The sequence below is a fragment of the Cydia amplana genome, chromosome 6, assembly GCF_948474715.1.
Source record: "Cydia amplana chromosome 6, ilCydAmpl1.1, whole genome shotgun sequence".
Classification (NCBI taxonomy): domain Eukaryota; kingdom Metazoa; phylum Arthropoda; class Insecta; order Lepidoptera; family Tortricidae; genus Cydia; species Cydia amplana.
The window spans coordinates 10,697,924-10,722,280 of NC_086074.1; the positions used below are offsets into that span (position 1 = coordinate 10,697,924).

A 24,357-nucleotide genomic window follows, 5' to 3' on the forward strand; every position below is an offset into this window, starting at 1 on the left:
CATAGTCATATGTAGGTATTGCATAGTTTAAATGTATCAAATAATAAGAAACTGAATTCACAAAACAGTTACATAAACGAACATACCCTATAATTATAGTATTGTAACCTTTTAAAAATCATGGCATTTATGAATAGAAAATATATTATTTAAAATAATTACTTAAAAAAAAATACTGGTTGTATTAAGATCTATTCACATTAATCACTTGACATTAAAAATACTGACCATTCCTTACTTCAACTGGCAATAGGCCTGTCCATAAATTACGTCATTTATTTTTGACGGCTTAACCCCCCCCCCCCCCCCCTAATTTGAAATGACTTAATTTATTAATAGCCCCCATGTAGAATTTATTACAATGTAATATTTTACGAGGCATAGATTTAAAACTATTTCAAAATACAAATTATAAATTAAATAAAAATTACAAATTATTGATATTATCGCGGCCTTTTTGCTTTGCATACTTAATGCAACATAGCCTGTGACGTCATTTCTCTGATATCTAGACGTTTCATACATAAGCTCTTTTAAATTAATATTATTATGTAATTTTTTTATTTTAAAGAACTTTGGTAAGTTGACAATTTTGCTTTCGTGTTGCTAGTTGCTAGGCATCATAAAATTGCGATACAAATATGATAGGTCGTCAAATCAATATAATATGTAATATTAATTAGTCCTGTCATAAGTACTGTCGCGTATTTTTTGTACGTTTTTATACCTTTTTTTCCGAAAATTTCATAGAAATTCTGCAAAAATGAGACAACATATTACGTAAAATTATATTGTAAGTAATTCAGCATTAAATAAGCTTTCAACCCATATATATATATGAATAATAAGGGATCTCTATGTTCCTATAACGTTATTATCAATAAAAACCTTTGTGACAGAACTTATGACCTGACTAAGTAAGTATTAAGTAATATATAAAAAACTGTGTACATAGTTGTATAAAATTAATATCACAAAATACGTCAGCTTAAAATGAAATCCGTATTAAACGTGGTTGTGTTGAATGGAGGTACATTTAGAGTTCCCTGAGTGTTTTCCTGAGGGTGTCGAGGTAGATGTGGGCGTGTTTCTCCTGGAAGGTGAGCGCGGGCCGCAGGCGGATGGCCGCCTCGCCACAGGTGCCGCCTAGCACGCCTGCATCAAACAAAATATAAAAATTTTACCTTCCAATAAAATTATTATTATGTTTCCTTCCACGTCTGAGATCTTCATTGAGAGCGTAACGCCTCCGGTGACCGATAGATGCCGCTAGCGTCTATGTAGTCGCTCCGCCGCCTCGCCGTGACGTAGTTCCGCTTCCCTTTCCTGCAAACAGACGCCCGCCCCCCGCCACTCGCCGCCGCCATGTCATTGTTGAGGAGAAGTACCGTCGGTATAAAAGTAGCCTAGTAGCCTGCCAGGAAGGCATTACTCAGATCTCAGACGTGGAAGGAAACATAATAATAATTTTATTGGAAGGTAAAATTTTTATATTATGTGTTCCGTTCCACGTCTGAGATCTTCATTGAGACCTGTTTATTATCTCCTGGTGGCGAGTCAGCGGGCGCGCAAGCGTTAGGGCTACACCCACTGTCATATAACTCAGAGAAAGAATAAATATATATACGCCTTATTGCAACCCATGAAATCACAATAACTCGTTATAATGATGCATTACAGGAAATTGAGAATTTAAACTGTAATCCCAGGTTCGAATCTAACGTTAAACTGGTTTGAGAGATTTCTCATTCGAAATCGCATCCGATCCGCAGAATCTCGGCGATAGGATCGTCTAAAGAAAGTCATGTTCCCAATTAACTTAAGCCAAAATATCGCTAAGTAATTGGATAGTTTTCCAGCTAATTTAGTGATTAAGGACATCATGGATCGAAAGCAATCGTAGGCGAGGCCGGATTGGATGAGACTACTGTGTCTGAAGGAAATAAGCGCAGTGTCCCCTAACATTTTGTGTAATTCTCACAAGTTGACGTACCCAGACTACCTACTGGGTCTATACTTTATTCCGAAGCTTCTAAGAGAGTCCAGTCGGTGAGACACGTTATCTGCTTTAGAACCGAATTTCGGACACAAAATAATAGCGTCAAAGTTATCTGTGTAATTGCCTGGGCTACAGTGTAGTAGGGTAAGGTCATTGACCCTGCGGCCTGATGCTAACAGTAAAGGTGCGGCAGCTCTTCTATATAGGTACGTTGTAGGATTATTCAAGTTAGGGCAAGTAATTTGAATAAGATTTCTCGCGTCCCAAGCTGGTGGTTTGGGAGGCGCTGGTCTCGCTATTAATGACGATGGAAGAAGGCATAGTGTCCGATAGTGGTTCACATACAGCACTTGTTACAGGCTTCTGAACAAGTATCATTCTGAAAACTAACATGGAGAATAGAAATAGATGTCTGAGATAGCTTGCTACTTCACTGGGTATTAGAGGTACCTGGCAGTCGATCTCATTTTTGATGCACCATGAAGATCATTTCTACATTGTGGGCGTACAGCGACCTCGACAAGGGGACGATCTAGGGAGTGCTCCCCGGTACTGGTTTTCTAGACAACCAGTACCGGAACCGGAAATACCCGGTTATCGCCGGCTCGGTGTTGGAGCGTCCTATCTGACAGGAGATACGCCTCGATTCTTAAGGTCGTTGACTTGTAAGGGATGGTGGTCTGACGTTGTGTTCACTAGGACCGCCAGTAAATTGCAAGCTTACCACAGCCGCGAGAAAGCTCTCCTCATCACGCCGTCACAGTAAACAGACTAGCCTGGGAGGTGGAGATATCCATGCCAAGTCGTATCACCGGCAGCTGCCAAACGCGTCGTGGTAGCACTTCAAAGAGTCGGTTAAGACATACCGTGGTACAGTGCGAGGGCTCTCGAAAGCGGAGAGGCCGACCAACAAGGTGTGCCTATCAGGCGAAGATAGTCTCGGCGGCTTCTGGGCGCAGCTGCCACTCGGGGGACGCAGTGACTTTTTGATAAACCGTCGCCTTTGGGGTTTATACCGACCTGGTAAGGAGCAAGGAACCAGCGCGAACTATAGACGATCTGCTGGCATCAGCAGTTTTTTCGACAACCGTAGTAACGGTTGTATGTTTGTAGTACACTCCTGTCGTCAGCGCTGCAGGTGCGGTCCGTTAACGATTACTCTCCACTTGAAGGGCCTCACTTCGTACATTGTCTACCATTATTAACGGACTACAGGTATAAGGTGAGGACTACGACGGTGCAATCTCCATAAACTAACGTTTGCGAATTTGAGACTGAACAGGAGGCATCGAGTATAGTTTCTGTGAGAAACTCGGCAGCAAGGCAGGTCTGTATGTTGAGAAAACGAAAAACCTTCAGTCAAACTTGTATAGGAGCATGGTAGCATGCTTTTAAGGAAATCGCACTGATGAAATCAAGTCTAAAATCGATTTTGGCGCTTTGCTTAACAAAACTGTTTCGATAAAGTCGAAGACAGACAGATGGAAACTGCTGGAGTCCTCCTGGCCCCTTTCTCTTGGCACCGGAAACACAAGCTCGTTCAGGCGCAGCGGGTTTATTTGTCCCATTTTGTTTATTAGGGGCTTGGCGAACGAGTTCGTCTTTGTAAGACGGAACTTAAACTGGAGAGCGCGGGCAAGCAGAGAGATAATTATGTGAACACTGCAAACCTTTTCAATGCCTTCAACCTCGGTTTTGAGCGGAGCACACGGGACCTTGTCTGCCGTCGCCTTGGCGACGGAGGAATCCTTAACCGAAAGCAAGAGTTTAGCGGTCTGCTCGTGCTGTTGCACCATAGCTATAAGCGCCTGCGTACCTCAATGGGGCCATGTGGACAGGGAAAACTGGTACCGTGGTACACGTGGCGCCGGACGGCAGCGGCGTGGCGCCCGGCCGGCGTCGGCTTGGCGGGCTGGATCGACGCGGCCGCTAGCGATATCATTGGGAACGGCAACAGGTAAGTTTTCTTACGAACAGAACATGGGTGCCATTGCAAAGGACGACAGCGTCGTACTTGCAGCATCGACGTAATTGCCGGCGCTATCATGGCAACCGCCGCCGCTCGGAAGGTGCCGGTGCGTGAGGTGGGCGGCGCCATCGTGGCGGCAGCCACCGCCAGCTCGGGAGGCGCCGGCGCGTGACGCGAGAGGCGCCATCGTGGCGGCAGCCACCGCCAGCTCGGGAGGCGCCGGCGCGTGACGCGAGAGGCGTCATCGTGGCGGCAGCCATCGCCAGCTCGGGAGGCGCCGGCGCGTGACGCGAGAGGCGCCATCGTGGCGGCAGCCATCGCCAGCTCGGGAGGCGCCGGCGCGTGACGCGAGAGGCGCCATCGTGGCGGCAGCCACCACCAGCTCGGGAGGCGCCGGTGCGTGACGCGAGGCGCCATCGTGGCGGCAGCCACCGACAGCTCGGGTGGCGCCGGCGCGTGACGCGCCATCGTGGCGGCAGCCACCGCCAGCTCGGATGGCGCCATCGTGGCGGCAGCCACCAACAGCTCGGGAGGCGCCGGCGCGTGACGCGAGAAGCGCCATCGTGGCAGCAGCCACCGCCAGCTCAGGAGGCGCCGGCGCGTGACGCGAGAGGCGCCATCGTGGCGGCAGCCACCGACATCTCGGGAGGCGCCGGCGCGTGACGCGAGAAGCGCCATCGTGGCGGCAGAGGCGCCGGCGCGTGACGCGAGAGGCGCCATCGTGGCGGCAGCCACCAACAGCTCGGGAGGCGCCGGCGCGTGGCGCGAGAAGCGCCATCGTGGCGGCAGCCACCAACAGCTCGGGAGGCGCCGACGCGTGACGCGAGGAGCGCCATCGTGGCGGCAGCCACCGCCAGCTCGGGTGGCGCCGGCGCGCGACGCGAGAGGCGCCATCGTGGCGGCAGCCACCGACAGCTTGGGAGGCGCCGGCACGTGACGCGAGAGGCACCATCGTGGCGGCAGCCACCGCCAGCTCGGGTGGCGCCGGCGTGCGACGCGAGAGGCGCCATCGTGGCGGCAGCCACCAACAGCTTGGGAGGCGCCGGCGCGTGACGCGAGAAGCGCCATCGTGGCGGCAGCCACCGCCAGCTCGGGAGGCGCCGGCGCGTGATGCGAGAGGTGCCATCGTGGCGGCCAGCTCGGGAGGCGCCGGTGCGTGAGGCGAGAGGCGCCATCGTGGCGGCCAGCTCGGGTGGCACCGGAGCGTGAGGTGGGCGGCGCCATCGTGGCGGCCGCCACTGGCTTAGGAGGCGCTGGTGAGGCGAGAGGCGCCATCGTGGCGGCCAGCTCGAGAGGCGCCGACGCGTGAGGCGGGTGCCGCCATCGTGGCGGCCCGCCACTGTTTCGCTGGTGCGTGAGGCGCCATGGTGGCGGCCAGCTCAAGAGGCGCCGATGCGTGAGGTGGGCGGCGCCAATCGTGGCTACAGCCACCGCCAGCTCGGGAGGCGCCGGTGCGTGACGCGCCATCGCGCCGATGCGCGTGATGGACGTTGCCGGCTCACGCCACCGTAGCGTCTTTCGCCGGCACAGGGGGGGAGGCGTGCGCGTGATGGTGGCGTAGTTGCACGCAACATCACGGCGACACTGTTGCCCGACGCCTTGATAGACGGCAACCGGCGCGGCGAACGGCCCCGCCGCTGTACTCGTAGTGTTTCCACAGAGTGGCTTCCACGTAACTTACCTTCCTTCCACTTTGAGCAGTCGAGATGCAGTAGCGTGCTCCCCGTGGTTCGGTCCGCCTTCACCTTGGCGCCAGGACGGGACCGAGAGGTCCGCGATCCACCCGCGCCGCGACCGCAGCAACAGGAGCGGGCGTGTGACGTCTCTCGGAGTCCCGCGGACCGGAAGCGCCTGCGCCGCGACACTTCGGGCGCCGGCCCGCAGCGTCGCGGCGTCTCGGAGTCACCTCGGACGACAAGAGAAAGTCGACAGCGCCGACGCGGCGAACGACACGAACTGTCGCGTCGGAAACTAACAGCACGAGGTAATACTCCCGGGCTCCGAGCACGGGCACCGACCTCGGCCGACACCTGCGGTAATCGGACGAGAACCGGGGCTTTAGCGTCCAAGTAGGCATTCACAATGCGCTTCCGAACGCCAAATACAGCTAGAATATCATTAAACTGCTTTACCAGATGGTTTGAGACAATCCAAACCTATCCTATTGCAGCGCGGCCCCGGCACCCCACCGCGCCGGGCCGGCCCCGCTCCCCGCGGCAGGCACGATGACGCACGTTCCTCTCCGATACGGAGCGACTTACGTTACCACGCGTTGTAACAAACGACACTTGAAACCACTTGTTGACGCACTTCCTACTTCACTCTCGAAAATGCGAGTTAACGGTAACGATTTTAGCAGCATGGCATGTAAAAGATAATTTAGCAAGAAAAAAGTGGGTAGAATCGAAAAGCACCGTTGGAAGATCGATCCCGAGACCGCCAAAAGACTAGTAGTGGCGATCTCTGGCTATATCTCGCTATTTAATCGAATAAACTTTGGATCGGAAATTTTTAAAGCACCATGCTGCAAAAATGTTCGCAAAAAAAATTTGCGGACCATCGGTCAGGACGGTCGACGAAACAATGACATGGCGGCGGCGAGTGGCGGGGGGCGGGCGTCTGTTTGCAGGAAAGGGAAGCGGAACTACGTCACGGCGAGGCGGCGGAGCGACTACATAGACGCTAGCGGCATCTATCGGTCACCGGAGGCGTTACGCTCTCAATGAAGATCTCAGACGTGGAACGGAACACATAATACCAGCTCTTATAGCCTCCAACTATAATATATTTTTGAACGGGTAGCAAAACATTTTTGTAATTATTCGGGTGAATCAACTTTTTCTTGTCACTCGTTGCCATGGTTACGTTCCACTGGGTCACTCTTTAAAACCTGATTTTTAGGCGTTTCAATTCTCCAAACACGCTTTTTGTGGAACTTATAAACCCTTTCCATAGAGGGTCGTCTACCAAGCGTGTCAGAAGAAGGTGGTGGACAATGTCAACAAGAAATAGTTGATCCACCCATTCAACATGTTGGATTAGATTTAAGCAGGAAATCTTTCAAACTGTATGAAATACAGGAAACTCGTTTATGGTTGGTATTCGATCCTTCCGATATCTTGGCCCAATGTGTATTTGCATCTCACATTTTGCTTAATGAGATAGTGAGACGCAATGCACATTGGACAAGTGGAATACCGCACATTGGACAAGTGGACAAGTGGAATAACAAATGACGCAAAAACTTACCATTTTTCTTTAAGTCATTGTTGATCTTGTCCCTCGAGCTAGCATTATGCGCGTTGAACGCCAGGAACGTGCCGCGACCGCGCACACTGTTTATCGTGTTGGAGAACTCTTTCTCGAGATCATGTAAACCATCTTTCAAAACTTTTCCAGTTTTCTGGACATTGCTTAATAGATTCTCTTGCTGAATGACGCGAAGTACTTGCTCCAGGAGGATAAGCTTGCCTGGGTCTCCCATCCAGGTGTTGAAAATCCTGTACGCCTGTGCAGGCCTGAAATAATCAAAAAATATGCGTTCATATTAACCGTGTATTCGCATACCAAATTTCAATGAAATATATTATATTACAAACTCTAAGTACTTTTGCGTATTTGTGTAAGTCACGTGTAAGTATACAATATATTCGTGATACAATGGGGTCTAACGCACATAACTAAACGCAGATGGTGATACAGTGAAACTATTCCAATCGACAGGAGACAGTTCATAATTTTGAATGCCAGGTAATTTTGAAAAAAAAAAGCGGCCAAGTGCGAGTCGGACTCGCCCATGAAGGGTTCCGTATTTAGGCGATTTAAGACGTATAAAAAAAACTACTTACTAGATCTCGTTCAAACCAATTTTCGGTGGAAGTTTACATGGTAATGTACATCATATATTTTTTTTAGTTTTATCATTCTCTTATTTTAGAAGTTACAGGGGGGGGGGACACACATTTTACCACTTTGGAAGTGTCTCTCGCGCAAACTATTCAGTTTAGAAAAAAATGATATTAGAAACCTCAATATCATTTTTGAAGACCTATCCATAGATACCCCACACGTATGGGTTTGATGAAAAAAAAATTTTTGAGTTTCACTTCAAAGTATGGGGAACCCCAAAAATTTATTGTTTTTTTCTATTTTTGTGTGAAAATCTTAATGCGGTTCACAGAATACATCTACTTACCAAGTTTCAACAGTATAGTTCTTATAGTTTCGGAGAAAAGTGGCTGTGACATACGGACGGACAGACAGACGGACAGACGGACAGACGGACAGACGGACAGACAGACAGACAGACAGACAGACAGACATGACGAATCTATAAGGGTTCCGTTTTTTGCCATTTGGCTACGGAACCCTAAAAAGCTCATATATTGAAGCTTGTGTTGAGCACAAGCGCCGTGTTATTTTGCAATTGAAGTATTCGCTTCAAATGTAAATAAGAACCACAATTAGCGGACTGCTCAACGTCACTCGGCCCATCCATGAACTTTTAAGGGGGACAGATGGTTTGGTTGGTGTAACCCATCCTAAACAAAATCGCTTTTGAGATAGCTATTTCATCGATAGGGAGCATAACACCTATTAGCCGTATAATTTCTAGTACAGTCAGCTGCAGAGAAACCTGACCTCCCCTACGTAGAAGTTTGTATGCTAAGCGAATAGTATTGCTTATTGTCCCAACCAAGTATTAGGCTGGCAAAGATCGAATAACTTGAGCTATGATTTATCCAAAATTCAAAATCATTCGGAAACTAAACATATCGTAACAAGCCGTCAAGCAAGGAGCGGGGTAAATATTCCAATGGGTCGAAGTACAAATAAGGGTCCCAAATTCTAAAATATATTTAAAATAGGACCATTTACCTGAACGCAGCAGAGGTGTAATAGCCGCCCGTGAGCATTTTCTTGCTGAACGTGACTAGGTCCGGGGGTGAGGGCAGGTCGAAGTGCTCGTGGGCCCACATCTTGCCCGTCGGCCCGCACCCGGTCTGAACCTCGTCTATGATGAGAGCTACTCCCGTCTAACAACCACAACTTATTTTAAGTGTTTTGTACATCATTTTCACTTTGTAGATACATTACGATGTACAGTCAGCACCAGTAGATGAAACAACACACAAAATATATCAGCCATTCTAATCTAAGGCTAATTGTTCTACACACAGAACCGAAACATATGTATTTTTGTTAACTTTTTACAGAACGGTAGATTAGATAACTTTGACGCGTAGTCTGGTCCGTTACTTTTGATGCTGGTTCAATGAAATTTCAACCTTCATTAAACCAAAAAAGTTGCATTTCATAATCCCTAGCTGTAATTTTATATGGTGAGCGGCACGAAGTTAAATAGTACATATCACATTTTACAGTATAAGAATCTCAAGCTGCTAGTATGGGTCACAATCTGCCAATAGCAACAGTAGTTACATCTGAATTCACATTACTAAAGGTTGTAAAATATGGTTGTTCGAAGAATTAAACTTACTTGCTTGCAGACTTGCTGAAGGCTCTGGAAGAACGCCGGGGACGCCTCGTGGTCGCCTCCCTCGGACTGTATCGGCTCCACAACTATGCCCGCCACCGGCTTGCTGGATTTCTCACGCTCTTCTATGATGCGCGCTATTTGTTCCAGGCATCTAGTAGTTTAGACAATATAACAATAATGAATAATGTCTATTGATTTCCTAAGTGATAACCAGATTTGTTTGACTAGCAAGATCACCTCGTCGCAAATCTAATCATGCAATAGCTCAGGCGTTTGTTTTGAAATTATTTGGAGACACAAGCCAACCAAATGCAGGCAATAAAGGAATCGTTATAACGGTTTAAATATCTAAATTTTAAGACCTTTCAATCGCGAGTTTCGTTATGTTATACTGGGGAAACATACTTCTAAATTACATATCGCTGCGTTAATAAAATGTAGCATATTATTAAGTGCCAAGCATGGGTGGGACAACTTCATCACACATGCTTTCAACAAGTCAAGTACCTACATCAAGTTAACGCATATCAAACTCATATAGGTAGAAAGGGCCTGCCAAGAGCAAAAAAGTATTCAGAGTATTAAAACAGATGACTTCTTTGACGAATGTACCTAGTTTAACATTACGATATCGTAGCTCGTTATTGGCTAAGCATCGGGACGAAATCACGGCAACTAATTAGATTTTGCGTATTAGTATGTACGTTGTCACGTTTTTATTATTAAAAAAACTATCTTGGTTGTATTTAATGAGTTATTGATTGTAAAAATGTTGGGATGCCTAAGAAAAAATCGTGCACCCGAGAGATTACATGGCGCTATACGGCGCTAGGTATTTGTTTTGTGGTAACTGTAACTGAATTTTAAAACCAATCTTTGAAGACTTGGTCACTTTTGATATGCGTCAACATGTGAAAACAATGCGTTTGTTGTTAATCCAATAAGATGCAGGACTGGTTTTAAATCAAATATGTAAATATTTGCAATTATATGACACTGTATAATAACAAAGCTAAGGAACTAGCTACTTAATTATAAAAAATTAAAGCTTTGAAAGTATTACTGCACCGAAATGTTGGCGTCATGCTTCAATTGTAGGTAAAACAAGACAACGACGGTTTCCGAAGCGGCGAGTATAATTATACGGAAAATCATCTAAGAGAAGCCTGAAAAGAATGACAAAAGAAAGAAATGAGAAAAATACTCACCAAATTGTGTAACACACTATAGTACTATGATATATTGCGATAGGAAAGCAACAAAAAAAAAACGCTCCAGCCTTATTTTTTGACATTAGTTTAGAGTCTGTGCGGAAAGAGAAGGGTCGTAGAATGTATTGGATCCCATACATTTCACGACTCTTCTCTTTCCGAATTGACTCTACCCTGTTAATTGTTAAGTAGTTTTTAAGATTTTACGGTTGGATGTACCAATAATGCGATGTTTGTGATGTTATTAATTTTTTCTGTCTACGTCCTTTTTTTCTCATTAGGTAATTCGTAAAAAAATGTTACATTCATTTTTACATGGGTTCGCGAAAAGTTATCTCTTTTCAAAGAGATCGCGTCGTGAAAAAGGTTGAAAAACACTGAAATAAGCAACTAGGAATAACCTTGGTTTCAATATCAAAGTAAATCTCGCTAACATTGAAATTTACCAATCTACATATCTATTTGCTTGGATACCAAATCATAAATATGCTATCTTATCTATGAGTGGCATGCAGCATATACGTTTGTACGAGTAAGTATGTGTAGCGAAAGCATTACCTTTTATCTTCCTGATTGTTGTAGGCTTCATTCTCATGGAGTGGGTACTTGTATCTCGGGAACGGGGCCACGGGCCAATCGAAGGCTGGGCAATCTACTTTGTGTATCGGCTTCGATCTCGTGGTGGTCAAGGCTCCGAAGGTGCGACCATGGAAACTTCCCTGAAGGTTATTGAACACAATTTACTCGCAAAACAAACGATTGACAACTTCGTAAATTTTTTACTGGGTAGAGTCTGTGCGGAAAGAGAAGACATTTGAAATGTTGTCAATTGCTTCAAATTATAAGTACCTACCTAGGTATGATACTGGATGCGAACTAACGAGGGTTATTACTTAATGAATGTATGGAACAACCGCCACAAGTGGATCTAATCCTGCAAACATGCAATATAGAAGCGAAATAATAAATCCTACCTCAAAAGACATGATAGCCAGGTCCGGCGACCCGGGAGGTTGGTTCATCATGCAGGAGTATGTGTCCTCCGGCGCGAAGTCCACCTTGCCCCCGCGCTGCTTGGTGCGGTACCAGAAGAACACGGCCTTGTAGGCGTTCTCGTTGGAGCACGAGCCGCACATCATCGTGGACACGTGGTCCAGGCCGCGCGGCGCCACGGGCAGCAACACGCTCGCCAACTTCGATGGCCAGTCGGCGGGTGGAAATACTCCGAGCGCTGGCCGATTGATAAGGGATTTCTGTAAAAAAAAAAAGACAATATTAGCTAAAGCGTGGTGCGACCAGTTTTTCTATACCTATAGACATCAGTGTTAATCATAGCGATATTTACTTTGCCCAAGGTTAACTGGCAGACTGACTTTTTCACTTTGTGCAATAAAGATTAAATAAATAAATATGTACATGTTACCATGTCATACAACTACTATATACCGTGTTAACAGTAGGGTGGGAGCACCATAAAAAGTCATTGAATGACATAGACCTAATTAAGTTAGGTACATATGTACGTTTATCAATAACTTTCAAATATGCGATTTATAAATAATTTATAATCCTGTTTTCAAATATTTTGCTATGTAAATATCGTTATTTTATAATGTTAACAAAGGTTTACTTTTACTTACAAGGGCATGTTTATCTTCAAAAGCTCCCAACAACGCAGGGTGGTTGTATCCTATAGGAACTGATGATATTTGGGTAAAAGCATCTAGAAACTCGTTCCCGTCCACGTCCACGAAGTAATTGCCGACGCATTTGTCGTAGTCGCCGAACAGTTGCACAGATTGAGCTTGCTGGAACAAAGATGGTGGAATGATTTTGATTGTGGAAAAAACAAAAAGAAAGCTACACTGCAGTGGTATCGTGAAGGAGTAGGTGAGGGGCTAGTCATAAATTACGTCATTTCAAAAGGGGGGGGGGGCTGGACATCGGATGATGGTAGCATGACGTAGGAGGAAACGGGGTCATTCGAAGCATGATTTTTGGATGATTTTAAGGGGGGAGGGGTCAACAATCGTCAAAAATAGATGACGTAATTTATGACCAGCCCCTGAGTATTATTTCAACCGAGGCAAATGTTTACGGGTGTACTGAAAAACTTTTTGATCAGCTCAAATATATGGACATTTTTTTATCGTGGGTAGGTATCGTGGGGTTAACTAGAAGTGCAGAAGAAATCCTAGAAGTATTTTTGTGTGCAATCCTATATTTAGTGCTGAAATATAGGACGATATTTTCTCTTTCCGTTTCCACCTTTCGCGCCTAGTGGATGTACCCAACCCACCCACTCAAACTGAACGCTTTTCGTCGATCAGCGATCGCGAAAGCTTTCACATTAATATTTAGAAATGACTTCATACATCTCAAATTATATTATACTTGTTTAAAAGGTGATACATGGTATTAGTAATCATTATCATGTTTATCATTGTAAGTATAACAACAGGCGTTGTTATCGTCAAGGTGGTTTTCTCCAACTACCTACTCGAGATATGTCGTGATATTGTTACATTGTCATGGACATGAAATCTGATGAAGAGGTATATACTATCACTATAACAGTTGTTCGTTTAAAAATATCTCATCTCAACCAAATTTAAACTTTGATAGACGTAGAACTATGGTTGAGTCCAAAATTCGATAAAATATGAAAGATTTATGAATAATGATTATATGATTTAGATTAATGATTTATCTATCTATCTATCTATCTATCTATCTATTTAGGTAAGTCGGGACAGGACAAGTAACGCAATAGGTTCTCGCATTCTTATTCGGGGAAATTGCGGTCATGGGCGATTTTTAGGGTTCCGTACCCAAAGGGTAAAAACGGGACCCTATTACTAAGACTCCGCTGTCCGTCCGTCCGTCCGTCCGTCCGTCCGTCCGTCTGTCACCAGGCTGTATCTCACGAACCGTGATAGCTAGACAGTTGAAATTTTCACAGATGATGTATTTCTGTTGCCGCTATAACAACAAATACTAAAAACAGAATAAAATAAAGATTTAAGTGGGGCTCCCATACAACAAACGTGATTTTTGACCGAAGTTAAGCAACGTCGGGCGGGGTCAGCACTTGGATGGGTGACCGTTTTTTTGCTTGTTTTGCTCTATGTTTTGTTGATGGTGCGGAACCCTCCGTGCGCGAGTCCGACTCGCACTTGGCCGGTTTTTTTTAAAGTTGTCCCCTACACTTTTTTTTCAAATTTGGGATTTTTTATGTTATTTCTACACAGAATCACGAGCTCTTTCTATCCTAATAGGAGAAGAAAAGTGTCCCAAAATTTCCATACATTTTTCGGTCTTTCCATTCGAAAAATTGACAACTTAAAAAAAACGCCCTCATAAGAGGCCTCTAAATGGTACACCCAGGTGTAGGAGTGCATGACCATTTTATGAATAAATACCATTCATAATGTACTTCTATTATTAAAAATATTGTACCAACCTAGTCAAACATTCTGAGACTGTACCATTAAAAATACATAAAGATCACCTTCAATTTATAGCCATTTATTCAATTGAAAATAAATTGAGCGGAATGAATAGAGCACCGGCCCCTTATTCACACATGTAAAGGCGTAATATATTCATACAAGAACAAATTACGATGTTTTTACCGGAAGAGTTATCTTGACATTAAAAATGTATTGTTTATGTGTTAACAGCGAGCAGCAATTGAGCGTAATTGACGAGGGCAGGATATTTAGATTGATGGTATTAGATCAGGGCTCGGCAATCTTTTGAAGAGGAGAGCAAATAAATAAAAATAAATCATCCATCTTATGAGTTTGTAAGGTAAGTAGGATAATTCGCCAGTAACTGGCCACCAGCTAATCCTCAACAACTAGCCACCTTATAATAAAATGAATTCTGTTTATAAGGTGAATAGAATTCATTTTTAGTTTAGGGTGGCCAGTTACTAACAGGTGGCCAGTTACTGGTGAATTACCCTATCATAAGCAAAAAGATCTCTATTATCTGAGAGTTACACCTAGAGTATAGTAGACATGAAGTCTGTCATACAGCTAGTTAGTTCTTAGGTGTTTACCCAAATTTTACACAAATAGACTATGTATCATACAATATCTTTAATAGGTAGGTACTATTTTTATATAAATAAATGCATTTAAGAACAATGAATTGGGGATCTAATTAGGTAAGTTAGAAACTTATATAAAAAATTATGCTCAATATTATATAATCTTTAAGACATTCCCAAACTAATTTCCTTAATCAATTAACTAACTTTATGCAACCATATTCAAATCGATTGTAATCATAGTCTGCAAATTCATCCTTATCACTAAAAAAAACTATGACTTTTTACCAACATGTTTAGTCTTTTTTTTTTAAGCATTTCCTAAGCAAGAGACCAATTAGTGTTCCATACTATTTCCAATGGGCACTACTAGATAGTTATAAAAAAACAGACTTCAGTAATGATAAAAGTGGTCATACCTGTAGATTGTTCAGTTCACCCAACAACTGCTGAGTCTTGGGCCCAGGAACCGCCGTCTTGATTGATGGCTTCTCTGGTTCTTTATTGGTTGCCACAGACATACCCCTGGCATCTAAAATTTGGACCAACAATCAGCTCTGACACAGGACATCCAAAGAATATAGATGCTATTTTTTATAATATATCAATTGTTATTTTAAAGCATGTGGATACTCAAAATAATAAAATTTGCTATTTATATTAATGTTTATAATTAAACATAAAACTTATGAAAATCTTCACTGCTTGCAAAAATTGGACATACATTTCATGAAAAATATGATATCTTAGCCTTCACTTTTTCTTTGAAAGTAACATAAAGTTTTCATGGTGATGCTCATATGTATAACATTTCTAGAAGAATAACAAATAGAACAAAATATATTTTAAATACTCAGTTACAGTATATAAGGGCCAATAGAAATACACATTTTGTAATATATATATACATATTGGGCTAGGTCACCCACATTATCTTTATTTATTTTTTAGGTATTCGTTTTAGTTTTCTAGGTAGTTTTAATTTTAGGTTAATTTTTATTTTAAGTCTGTTATTAATTATGTTTATGGTTTTAATAAAAAATAATTTTGTAATTGTGGATAGGTATATTACAGTTGATAAAATACAACCCTCTGACTGATGGACGAACGGAAAGGACTGAACCAAAATAGTTATTTATAAATTAATAAATTACAAGCCTATATGGTTTAGAAATATTTTAATACATTTTAAAGACTACGGCAGTCACTATACTTACATTTTATAGCAGGTAAAAACGCATTCTCGGTAACCTTTACTAAACGGAACATGTTTATTTATTTTATTACTAATCTGTCTCAACAATGTTTGACTTAATCGAAATAAAAATATCTTATAATTACAGGAGAAGTCGATCAGCGTTCAAACCCAAGACAACATCAAGACAAGGCATAAGCCCAAATGTCAAATAAAATAAATTTGTCAATATTAACCACAGATTACCCAATACAGATAAAAAATAAATTGATAATTTCATTATGTTGGCTAACCTAAGATAACTTGGTATTTTATTTTATACTTGGTCAACCAGATCTTGACAGTAGAAAAAGGCGGCAAATTTGAAAAATGTAGGCGCGAAGGGATATCGTCCCATAGAAAATTTGAACTTTGGGTAAGCTTTATGAACGCATTATACTTACCCGTATTCACACTCATCTTTCTGCTCATAACATCATCATACCTGAACAATTCGGGTTCAGGGCTAGTCATTCATGTGTCCATCAAGTTCACCGTCTTGTGGAGCACATCCTCTTTTGGATGACTAGCGGGCGCCATGCGATCCCTACTGGAGCGATCTTCCTTGATATAGCGAAGGCCTTTGATAAGGTGTGGCATCCGGGCTTGCTATACAAACTCTACAATATTGGATTGCCCAATCGGCTTGTCCGGTTGATAGAGAACTTCCTCACAGCCAGATGTTTTCGCTATAAAGTAGAAGGATCGCGTTCCGCCTTTCATCCAATTAAGGCCGGCGTCCCACAAGGTTCATGTCTTTCCCCAACTCTCTTCGCCATCTACATCAACGACATTCCAAAACTTCCTGACACTCATTATGCTCTGTTTGCCGATGATACGGCAATTTATGTCACATCCCCCTGTATTGCTCGGGTTGCTCAACTCCTGCAGTCTGCATCTGATGCTCTTGGGCATTGGTGCAGATTGTGGCGAGTTGAAGTCAATCCGGACAAAAGTGTAGGGGTCATATTTTCACGCACTACATTATATAAATCCTTAATATCATCCATTTCCAACATCACCCTCTTCGATCGTCCCATTCCATGGCGAGATGAGGCCAGATACCTCGGGGTAGTTCTAGACAAACGGTTAAACTTCCATCGACATATTAAGACAGTACGCGATCGTGCAGCTTATTATGTATGCCGACTTCACTGCCTTCTTAACAAGAAGAGCAAGTTATCGGTCCGCAGTAAGCTGCACATCTACAAAGTGTGTATCCGCACAGTATTCTCATATGCCTCGGTTGCTTTCGCCCAGGCCTCCCCCCGCCAGCTGAAGAGCCTACAGGTTCTCCAAAACAAATTCTTGCGGAAGTTGGTCGGGGCACCGTGGTATGTGAGAAACAATGATTTGCACAAGGACTTAAGACTGACAACTGTGGCTCAACACTTTAAAGTGTTGAGCAGACGCTACTTTGACAAAGCGTCCAATCACGTCAACGATCTAATAAGTCATGCCTCGGAGTACACTCCCGAGCTTCCGCCCAGAAAACGTGTGCGTCGCCCGAGGCATGTCTTGTTGGATCCAGACGATCAAACAACGTTGGACCAAATAAGAGAGGCAGAAATTGACAAAGGCGGGTTTGTGACGAATAGTGGGAATAATTCTCCTACTATTCGTTACAAACCTAACCTGCGCAGACCTGTGGGGTACTACTCTACCCGCCCCCATTGGGAAAAGACCAGGAACTCATAACTCAAAACTTCTGTACAACTCAAAACATTCTGTACCTAGCGTTATTGTTTTTGCTACAAATTAACTTCTCTTCTCTTCTCTATTCTTGCTTTTCTCTTTTCTTACTCCTGTGAATTTCCTTTCCCTTTCGTCCTTGGTGGTGACGTGGCCCTTACGGCCACGTTACCAATCTTCTCCCAACAAGAGCAGTCGCTGGTCACAAGGTCGACCAAACTGCATACTAATTAAAAAAAAAAAAAAAAAAAAAAAAAAAAGAAAATTTGAATTTCGCGCCTTTTTTGTGACTGACAAGATTTGGTTGACCAGCTATAGTTTGGCATAGGACTGTCACATTTCTAAAAGTTATAACACACTATCGCACCGCACCGCGACCTTGGAGCGTCGCACCCATAAGTGAGAGCGAGAAAGAGATATCTGTTTCTCGCTCTCACTTATGGATGCGATGCGACGCACCAAGGTCGCCGTGCGGTGCGGTGCGTCGCGATAGTGTGTTACCACTTTAAAACTAAAATTGGTGATTCAATTGGAGATCGACACCAATTTCTTTTCTGATCAAATCGGTCGATTTGATCATCCCGTCTTGACTCTACTTAAAATAAAAAAAGCGGCCAAGTGCGAGTCGGACTCGCCCATGAAGGGTTCCGTATTTAGGCGATTTAAGACGTAAAAAAAACTACTTACTAGATCTCGTTCAAACCAATTTTCGGTGGAAGTTTACATGGTAATGTACATCATATATTTTTTTTAGTTTTATCATTCTCTTATTTTAGAAGTTACAGGGGGGGGACACACATTTTACCACTTTGGAAGTGTCTCTCGCGTAAACTATTCAGTTTAGAAAAAAATGATATTAGAAACCTCAATATCATTTTTGAAGACCTATCCATAGATACCCCACACGTATGGGTTTGATGAAAAAAAAATTTTTGAGTTTTAGTTCGAATCGAAGTATGGGGAACCCCAAAAATTTATTGTTTTTTTTCTATTTTTGTGTGAAAATCTTAATGCGGTTCACAGAATACATCTACTTACCAAGTTTCAACAGTATAGTTCTTATAGTTTCGGAGAAAAGTGGCTGTGACATACGGACGGACAGACAGACGGACAGACGGACAGACGGACAGACAGACAGACAGACAGACATGACGAATCTATAAGGGTTCCGTTTTTTGCCATTTGGCTACGGAACCCTAAAAATGAATCTGTCATCTGACAGTAGATAAACAAAGCCTGACCAGATCATGAACTAGTATTAAACTGGATTGGGCATGAGTGGTGAGGATAACTGACAGAACGGGATAGTCTTATGTATCTTTCAGTAGGAGTAGCAGCGAAAGCGCTATTATTGTTTGTCCTTGTCATAGTCTCACTTTTTTTTTATTCCCCACCATAAATTAGTATGGATTATGGGAGCAACAAATAAATTCGACCAATCATAGCGTCGCATTGCGTATGTTTTGTCCCTCACGGAGGCACGCGTAAACCACTTCTATAGGATGCTACCTTCTGTGGTCCAGATGGAGGAAAAAAAAAAGTAGACAACCTAAACAACAGACAACAGTCACACATACAAAGAATTTATTTTACCTTGTTTTACTTATAATAATAAGCTGTAAAATGCTAAATAAAGTACTATTATCTACTGATGTCACCTTAGTTTGCGTTCAACATGCACTGTCTACAGAAAAAGAAGAAATAATGGGACTATTAATTGGAGAGGTACACAAAGGCTACAGACCCGATTTTCTAATTATATTGGGGTTCTAATGTTACACCACTAATAAATCAAAATCCATATTTCAGGTTCACGACAATGGTTCGCTAGTGTCAATAGTATCATCGGTTATTTTACGGCGGTTGGATAAGAAGCCCGACCGTGTCGAGATCTCGGAGGAGCAGCTAGTGCAGGCTACGTTGAGAGCCGAAGAGCTCGCAGCGGAAGTCGGCCGACCATTAAGGGTAGTAGGCTGGTACCACTCCCATCCACATATTACTGTATGGCCTTCACATGTTGGTAAGAAATTCATTAAAAATAACTGGACCCTATGTAGACAGAGGTGTTGTTGCATGCAAACAATGTCTTATTTAATCATTATTTATTATCACAGATATTCTGTTTCTTCTGGTATTTAAAGTAATGCAAAACCATGTGACACCATTTGACTTGGTAGAGATAATATTATAACACAAAACACCAATTTAACTAATCATGTAAGCTATTGATTGGCTGTACAACTACATGGTTTTGTTTGTTTAAATTTTGTTAAATACCTTAAAAACAGACTAAACGTTTTTTGAAGTTATTGATAATATTATAAATTATTTAATCTAAGTAATAAAATTATGTCATAGCTTTCTGTGTTTACAGATCTTGCAACACAATCAATGTATCAAAGGATGGACGCCAGTTTTGTTGGGATCATATTTGCTGCATTCCTTACAGATCAAAGTACCAAAGCTCCATCTGTTAGTATACCATGATTATTTTATTTTATATAAATATATACTATGAAAGTCTGGTTTATCTGTTCCTTTTCTATTGCAGATACAAATTACTTGTTTTCAATCTGTAACTGATGGCTCAACCCAAAGCAGAAGAGAAATTGAAATGGAAGTTGTGAACAACAATGACTCTCTCATGACAAACAATTTTGAGGTAAATGATGATGATACTTAATGATGAAGTATATTCTTCTAATTTTTTTGAATATATGTATGTGAAAATTCTCTGATAATAACTTTTATATGTAATCCATTTCAGATATTAACGCAACTACCTGCAATTCTTAAAGAAGAAGAGGATGAGGCCTACCAGAATGAAGTTGGCCATAGTGAATCAGATGATATTATTATCAAACAACATAATACGGCTGTGAGGACAATAGCCATAGGGCATATTGTAGAAAAGGTGATTATGTTTAACATCTTTTTTTATTTGCTGCCTGTATCACAACACAAGTTCCTTGAGATTGTGATTGTATTAGACATCATTCCTCATTATAAATATCCAGGCACTAATGGGTGGTCTGAGGTAAACTCATAAAAATATTTTGCATCTTGTTTCAGATGTCTCGGCCAATGCTAGAGGCACTGGTTGCTCGGAATGCTCTTAATGCTGTGAGATTAAAAGCTCTGAAAAAACAGCACCAAGAACTAATGTCCAGATTGGAGAACACGTCATGCAATGTTTAAATACTATAAGACATAAATAAATACGACTATATGATTAGTAAGTTGTTTAATTTAAGTCACTGATATTGTTTAACTTTATGATATGTCCTTAATTTAAGTCACTCTTATCAATCATTTCAAAGCCATCTGAAGAGTCTGCACTAGACATGCGCTTCATTTTATGTTCTTCCTGAGATGCATACACCATATTGGAGACAGCTCCTGCGAAGTTGAAGAAAGCATTGTAAGCTGCACCACTCCAGGTCCCAGATGGTGGAACTTCTTCTAATGTAGAAGGAAGTTGTTTCTGCTGAACTGTAAGTAAACATATCATTAAAGTGATAAGCTCTTCCAAGGATTGCCTAATAGGCATACTATATTATGTTTATTTGTGGTACTGTTAAATAGAAACAGTTAATATGAGATCAGCTTTTCAATTTAATTTATAATATAATTATGGATTATGTTCTGACTTACCTAATGGTATATACTCGTCTTCACTGGAATCTGTTATGTCCACTTCTTTTTGAAATTCCTGCATTTTTTCTACTGACATATTGGTAACAAGAGAACTGCTATGGTCAGAACTGTCACTGTCTTCCATAGGGACATCTTCTGGCTTCCAATAGTCTGCAATTTAATTTTATGCATTAAACATGGTTATTTTAGTAATTTTATTAATATTAGGGCAGGATAACAACCTAGGCTTTGCTTCTCATCAACAACATGTTTCGTCTCAGGCTCTAGTGACAGTATCTTGATGTCTCCCTCAGTGATTTCTGGAATAAGACCTTCTAATTCACCATCTGATTCTGCAACAAAAAAATATTTATATGAAGAAAATATTAACTATAAATGATAAGCTCATAAACATTTAATAGTAAACCATGTTTTGAATTGAGTTGGGATAAGGTAGGTATGTCGTTCTTAACACATTCAGTGCCGAAAACCCGACTATTGTGTAACCTATTACAATTTTGTTCTCAAGCCGGACGACCTGATAGTCGGGTTTGTGGTACAAAAAGCAACACTCTTAACTGTACATTGGTGGACCTTATTACAAAAGGCATAAGGTCCACGGATGTACAGTTAACAGTGTGGGCGATGGTAGTACAGTTATACATTTTTTTTTTTTCTCTTTTTATCTGCAATCGGCTGTTTTAGCCATAATCAGATGTTATGTCTTTTTTGAGGGTTTTGAGAGGTATTAATTAAATACTCTCTCTTGACTTTGATAGTATTTATCTTCTAGTGCCACTTAGTGCCTTTGGTCTAGTCGCAGTATTTGCCACCTTTTCAGCCTACTCGGATTGTCATTGGTGTTTGGTTGTATGAATAAATTTTTGTGGCCTGTCAGGGATGTCTTGTTTGGCAATGAATGTATTAATTGATTTTTTTCTTACAACATAATAATTAGGCATCTGAGTTTTTGTCGCATGGTAAGACTAATAGCAAGCTATGGAGTCGACATTTGCCATAAATGTAAACTCTTATTCATACTCATACTCATGATTAATTTTATTTAATATGAGAACAGATTACTAAATAGTTACTACGTATATAAGTTTAATTTATTAAACCTCATTTGTTGCAATAAATGTATGTTTCAATTGGGCGAGTTGTACTTCACAACTCAAGCACACTATAGCAGATTTTTCATAGTCATATTGTAAATCGTTGTATGGCTCTATCCATGCCAAAATTGCAGCTATTTCTGGGTTAGGCATAATAATTAATTATGGAATATTCCTCAACGTATTTACCACATACAGATATAAATAACTACTACGTTTGCAATCACCAGTGATTGACACATGACAAATACTAATCAATTTTATCAGCGGTCAGTACCTACATGACATTAGGTCTTTCGCAGCGATGTAGTTTGTATAGTTGTATGTTAAAATAGTTGAAGTTATGAATTCATAATGTAATAGAAAAATATTTTTTTATATAATTCGACTAAGATAATATACACGACCGACAGCTCTAAAGGCATTTTAAGATAAATTAAATAAATGAGTATGAGTATGAATAAGAGTTTACATTTATGGCAAATGTCGGCTCCATAGCTTGCTATTAGTCTTACCATGCGACAAAAACTCCGATGCCTGATAATAATAGGTTAACACTAAAAAAGTAAGTTAAATATTAATTTACCTGCATTTTGTTGTATTTTATGTGCAAGTGTTACAACAGGTTTAGCTATCTTGTAAAAGAGACATGTCACCATAAGCAGAATATACATTAACTTGTATCCACTAAAGTATTTTCCTACAAGGAAAATCATACCCAAGATTATGTTCATCATCAAGAAAGCCTGAAACAATAAATGTAAAATTAAATAACCTGATCAGAGGGCCTACCATGAACACTGAAGTTTGCAAATTGCGGGCATCTTTCTCTGTCACTCAAATTATGCCTTAATGGGAGTAAACAAGTAAAATGCCCCCAATTTTCAAACTTCAGTGTTTGTAGTCTGCCCTCAGAAATGAAGAATCATATTCTGTAAACTTATGTTCCAAATAGTTTACCTTAGTGTGATTAGTTTCTCTTAAATAGACATATTCACACCAACGCATTTTCATCCACTGCTTTAAATAAGCTGCAGCAGAGCTAAGCTTAGTTCCGTTGTGGCTAGCAAGCTTCTTTAAACAAGTTGTTCTGTGCTTGTATTTCAACCAAGATTCAAAACCATCCAGGGCAACTATTACAGTAGTTAGATAAAAAACGAACTCCATGAAATTTACTTCTAAATGAAGGCATATGCTGAAACAAAAAAGTAATAAAAGAACAGTTTTTCTCCTTGCATATTCATATGAAATAATATGAATGTATATTCTTCACTTAAACTTATTTAACAACCTTTTAATACCAATACACTAAGTTATTTTTAAATTTAATTACGTTACGTTTTAAAAAAGCATACTCTAAAAATATGACGTCACAATAAACTTATAATTTACTAAAGTGCGCATTTTATTTTATTCCATAACACAATAAACAAGCATGAAACACAAGTCTTCTTACTTTCGTGTTGACGCAATTATACACCTAAACTAAAACCTATATTATCTACATGTATACTTACAAATAAATAATGTTGAGAATGAAAATAAATATAAGAGATAACCACATATTCTTCCAAAATAAAACATCTTCAAGAACCCCCACAAACGCTGCCAATAACAAAGACGATTGCCAATTCTTATTTTCGGATTTTTTTACGAGGGACCCCCATTTAAAAGCTTTTTTAATATTCGCCAACATAGAATGTATTTTTACGCAATTTTGTATTTCAGAAAGCCAAAAACTATTTTCTCTTGAAATATTCAGTGTGGTTCTGTCATTGGTTCTGTCATATCATTGTTTATTTTTTTCAGTAGTCTTCACAGATTATGTAATACTGCATATGTAACTGAATAATTTAACAGGTGCACCAACCTACAGATCCTTTGGCACCTTGCACCATCGTCGCACGATTCTTAATCTGTATGTGGCCATAAATAGAACTGTCA

At 41.4% G+C, this 24,357-nt stretch overlaps 3 protein-coding genes across 3 annotated transcripts; 1 reads left to right on the forward strand and 2 right to left on the reverse strand.

Annotated features, from left to right (window-relative positions):
* Nucleotides 1–982: 982 nt before the first annotated feature.
* LOC134648804 (4-aminobutyrate aminotransferase, mitochondrial-like) lies at nt 983–16,075 on the reverse strand. Its single transcript, XM_063503362.1, has 9 exons — nt 15,954–16,075; nt 15,156–15,268; nt 12,320–12,487; nt 11,654–11,932; nt 11,238–11,398; nt 9,469–9,619; nt 8,847–9,004; nt 7,218–7,486; nt 983–1,155 (listed from the first exon to the last, which is right to left on the reverse strand). The coding sequence occupies exons 1-9, from the start codon at nt 16,003–16,005 to the stop codon at nt 1,037–1,039; spliced, it is 1,470 nt and encodes a 489-aa protein (XP_063359432.1). The 5' UTR covers nt 16,006–16,075; the 3' UTR covers nt 983–1,036.
* Nucleotides 16,076–19,276: 3,201 nt separating this feature from the next.
* On the forward strand, nt 19,277–20,901 carry LOC134648846 (lys-63-specific deubiquitinase BRCC36-like). Its single transcript, XM_063503426.1, has 6 exons — nt 19,277–19,387; nt 19,472–19,682; nt 20,037–20,134; nt 20,214–20,324; nt 20,430–20,576; nt 20,735–20,901. The coding sequence occupies exons 1-6, from the start codon at nt 19,286–19,288 to the stop codon at nt 20,858–20,860; spliced, it is 795 nt and encodes a 264-aa protein (XP_063359496.1). The 5' UTR covers nt 19,277–19,285; the 3' UTR covers nt 20,861–20,901.
* LOC134648842 (uncharacterized) lies at nt 20,901–24,182 on the reverse strand. Its single transcript, XM_063503421.1, has 6 exons — nt 23,931–24,182; nt 23,374–23,608; nt 23,000–23,159; nt 21,541–21,651; nt 21,317–21,469; nt 20,901–21,154 (listed from the first exon to the last, which is right to left on the reverse strand). Exons 1-6 carry the CDS (start codon nt 24,107–24,109, stop codon nt 20,949–20,951), a joined length of 1,044 nt encoding a protein of 347 aa, XP_063359491.1. The 5' UTR covers nt 24,110–24,182; the 3' UTR covers nt 20,901–20,948.
* Nucleotides 24,183–24,357: the final 175 nt, after the last annotated feature.

What these genes read in the sequence shown, in the direction of transcription:
- LOC134648804 (XM_063503362.1), bottom strand. Translation starts at nt 16,005, where the DNA reads ATGTTCCGTTTAGTAAAGGTTACCGAGAATGCGTTTTTACCTGCTATA. An exon ending in TTCAGCAAGTCTGCAAGCAA is followed by an intron (nt 9,005 to 9,468) that starts GTAAGTTTAATT and finishes TGTGGTTGTTAG; the next exon opens with ACGGGAGTAGCTCTCATCAT. An exon ending in TACACCTCTGCTGCGTTCAG is followed by an intron (nt 7,487 to 8,846) that starts GTAAATGGTCCT and finishes TGATTATTTCAG; the next exon opens with GCCTGCACAGGCGTACAGGA.
- LOC134648846 (XM_063503426.1), top strand. Translation starts at nt 19,286, where the DNA reads ATGCTAAATAAAGTACTATTATCTACTGATGTCACCTTAGTTTGCGTT. An exon ending in TGGGACTATTAATTGGAGAG is followed by an intron (nt 19,388 to 19,471) that starts GTACACAAAGGC and finishes TCCATATTTCAG; the next exon opens with GTTCACGACAATGGTTCGCT. An exon ending in AAAGTACCAAAGCTCCATCT is followed by an intron (nt 20,135 to 20,213) that starts GTTAGTATACCA and finishes TTTCTATTGCAG; the next exon opens with ATACAAATTACTTGTTTTCA.
- LOC134648842 (XM_063503421.1), bottom strand. Translation starts at nt 24,109, where the DNA reads ATGTTGGCGAATATTAAAAAAGCTTTTAAATGGGGGTCCCTCGTAAAA. An exon ending in GAGAAACTAATCACACTAAG is followed by an intron (nt 23,160 to 23,373) that starts GTAAACTATTTG and finishes TTATTGTTTCAG; the next exon opens with GCTTTCTTGATGATGAACAT. An exon ending in AGACGAGTATATACCATTAG is followed by an intron (nt 21,155 to 21,316) that starts GTAAGTCAGAAC and finishes GTTTACTTACAG; the next exon opens with TTCAGCAGAAACAACTTCCT.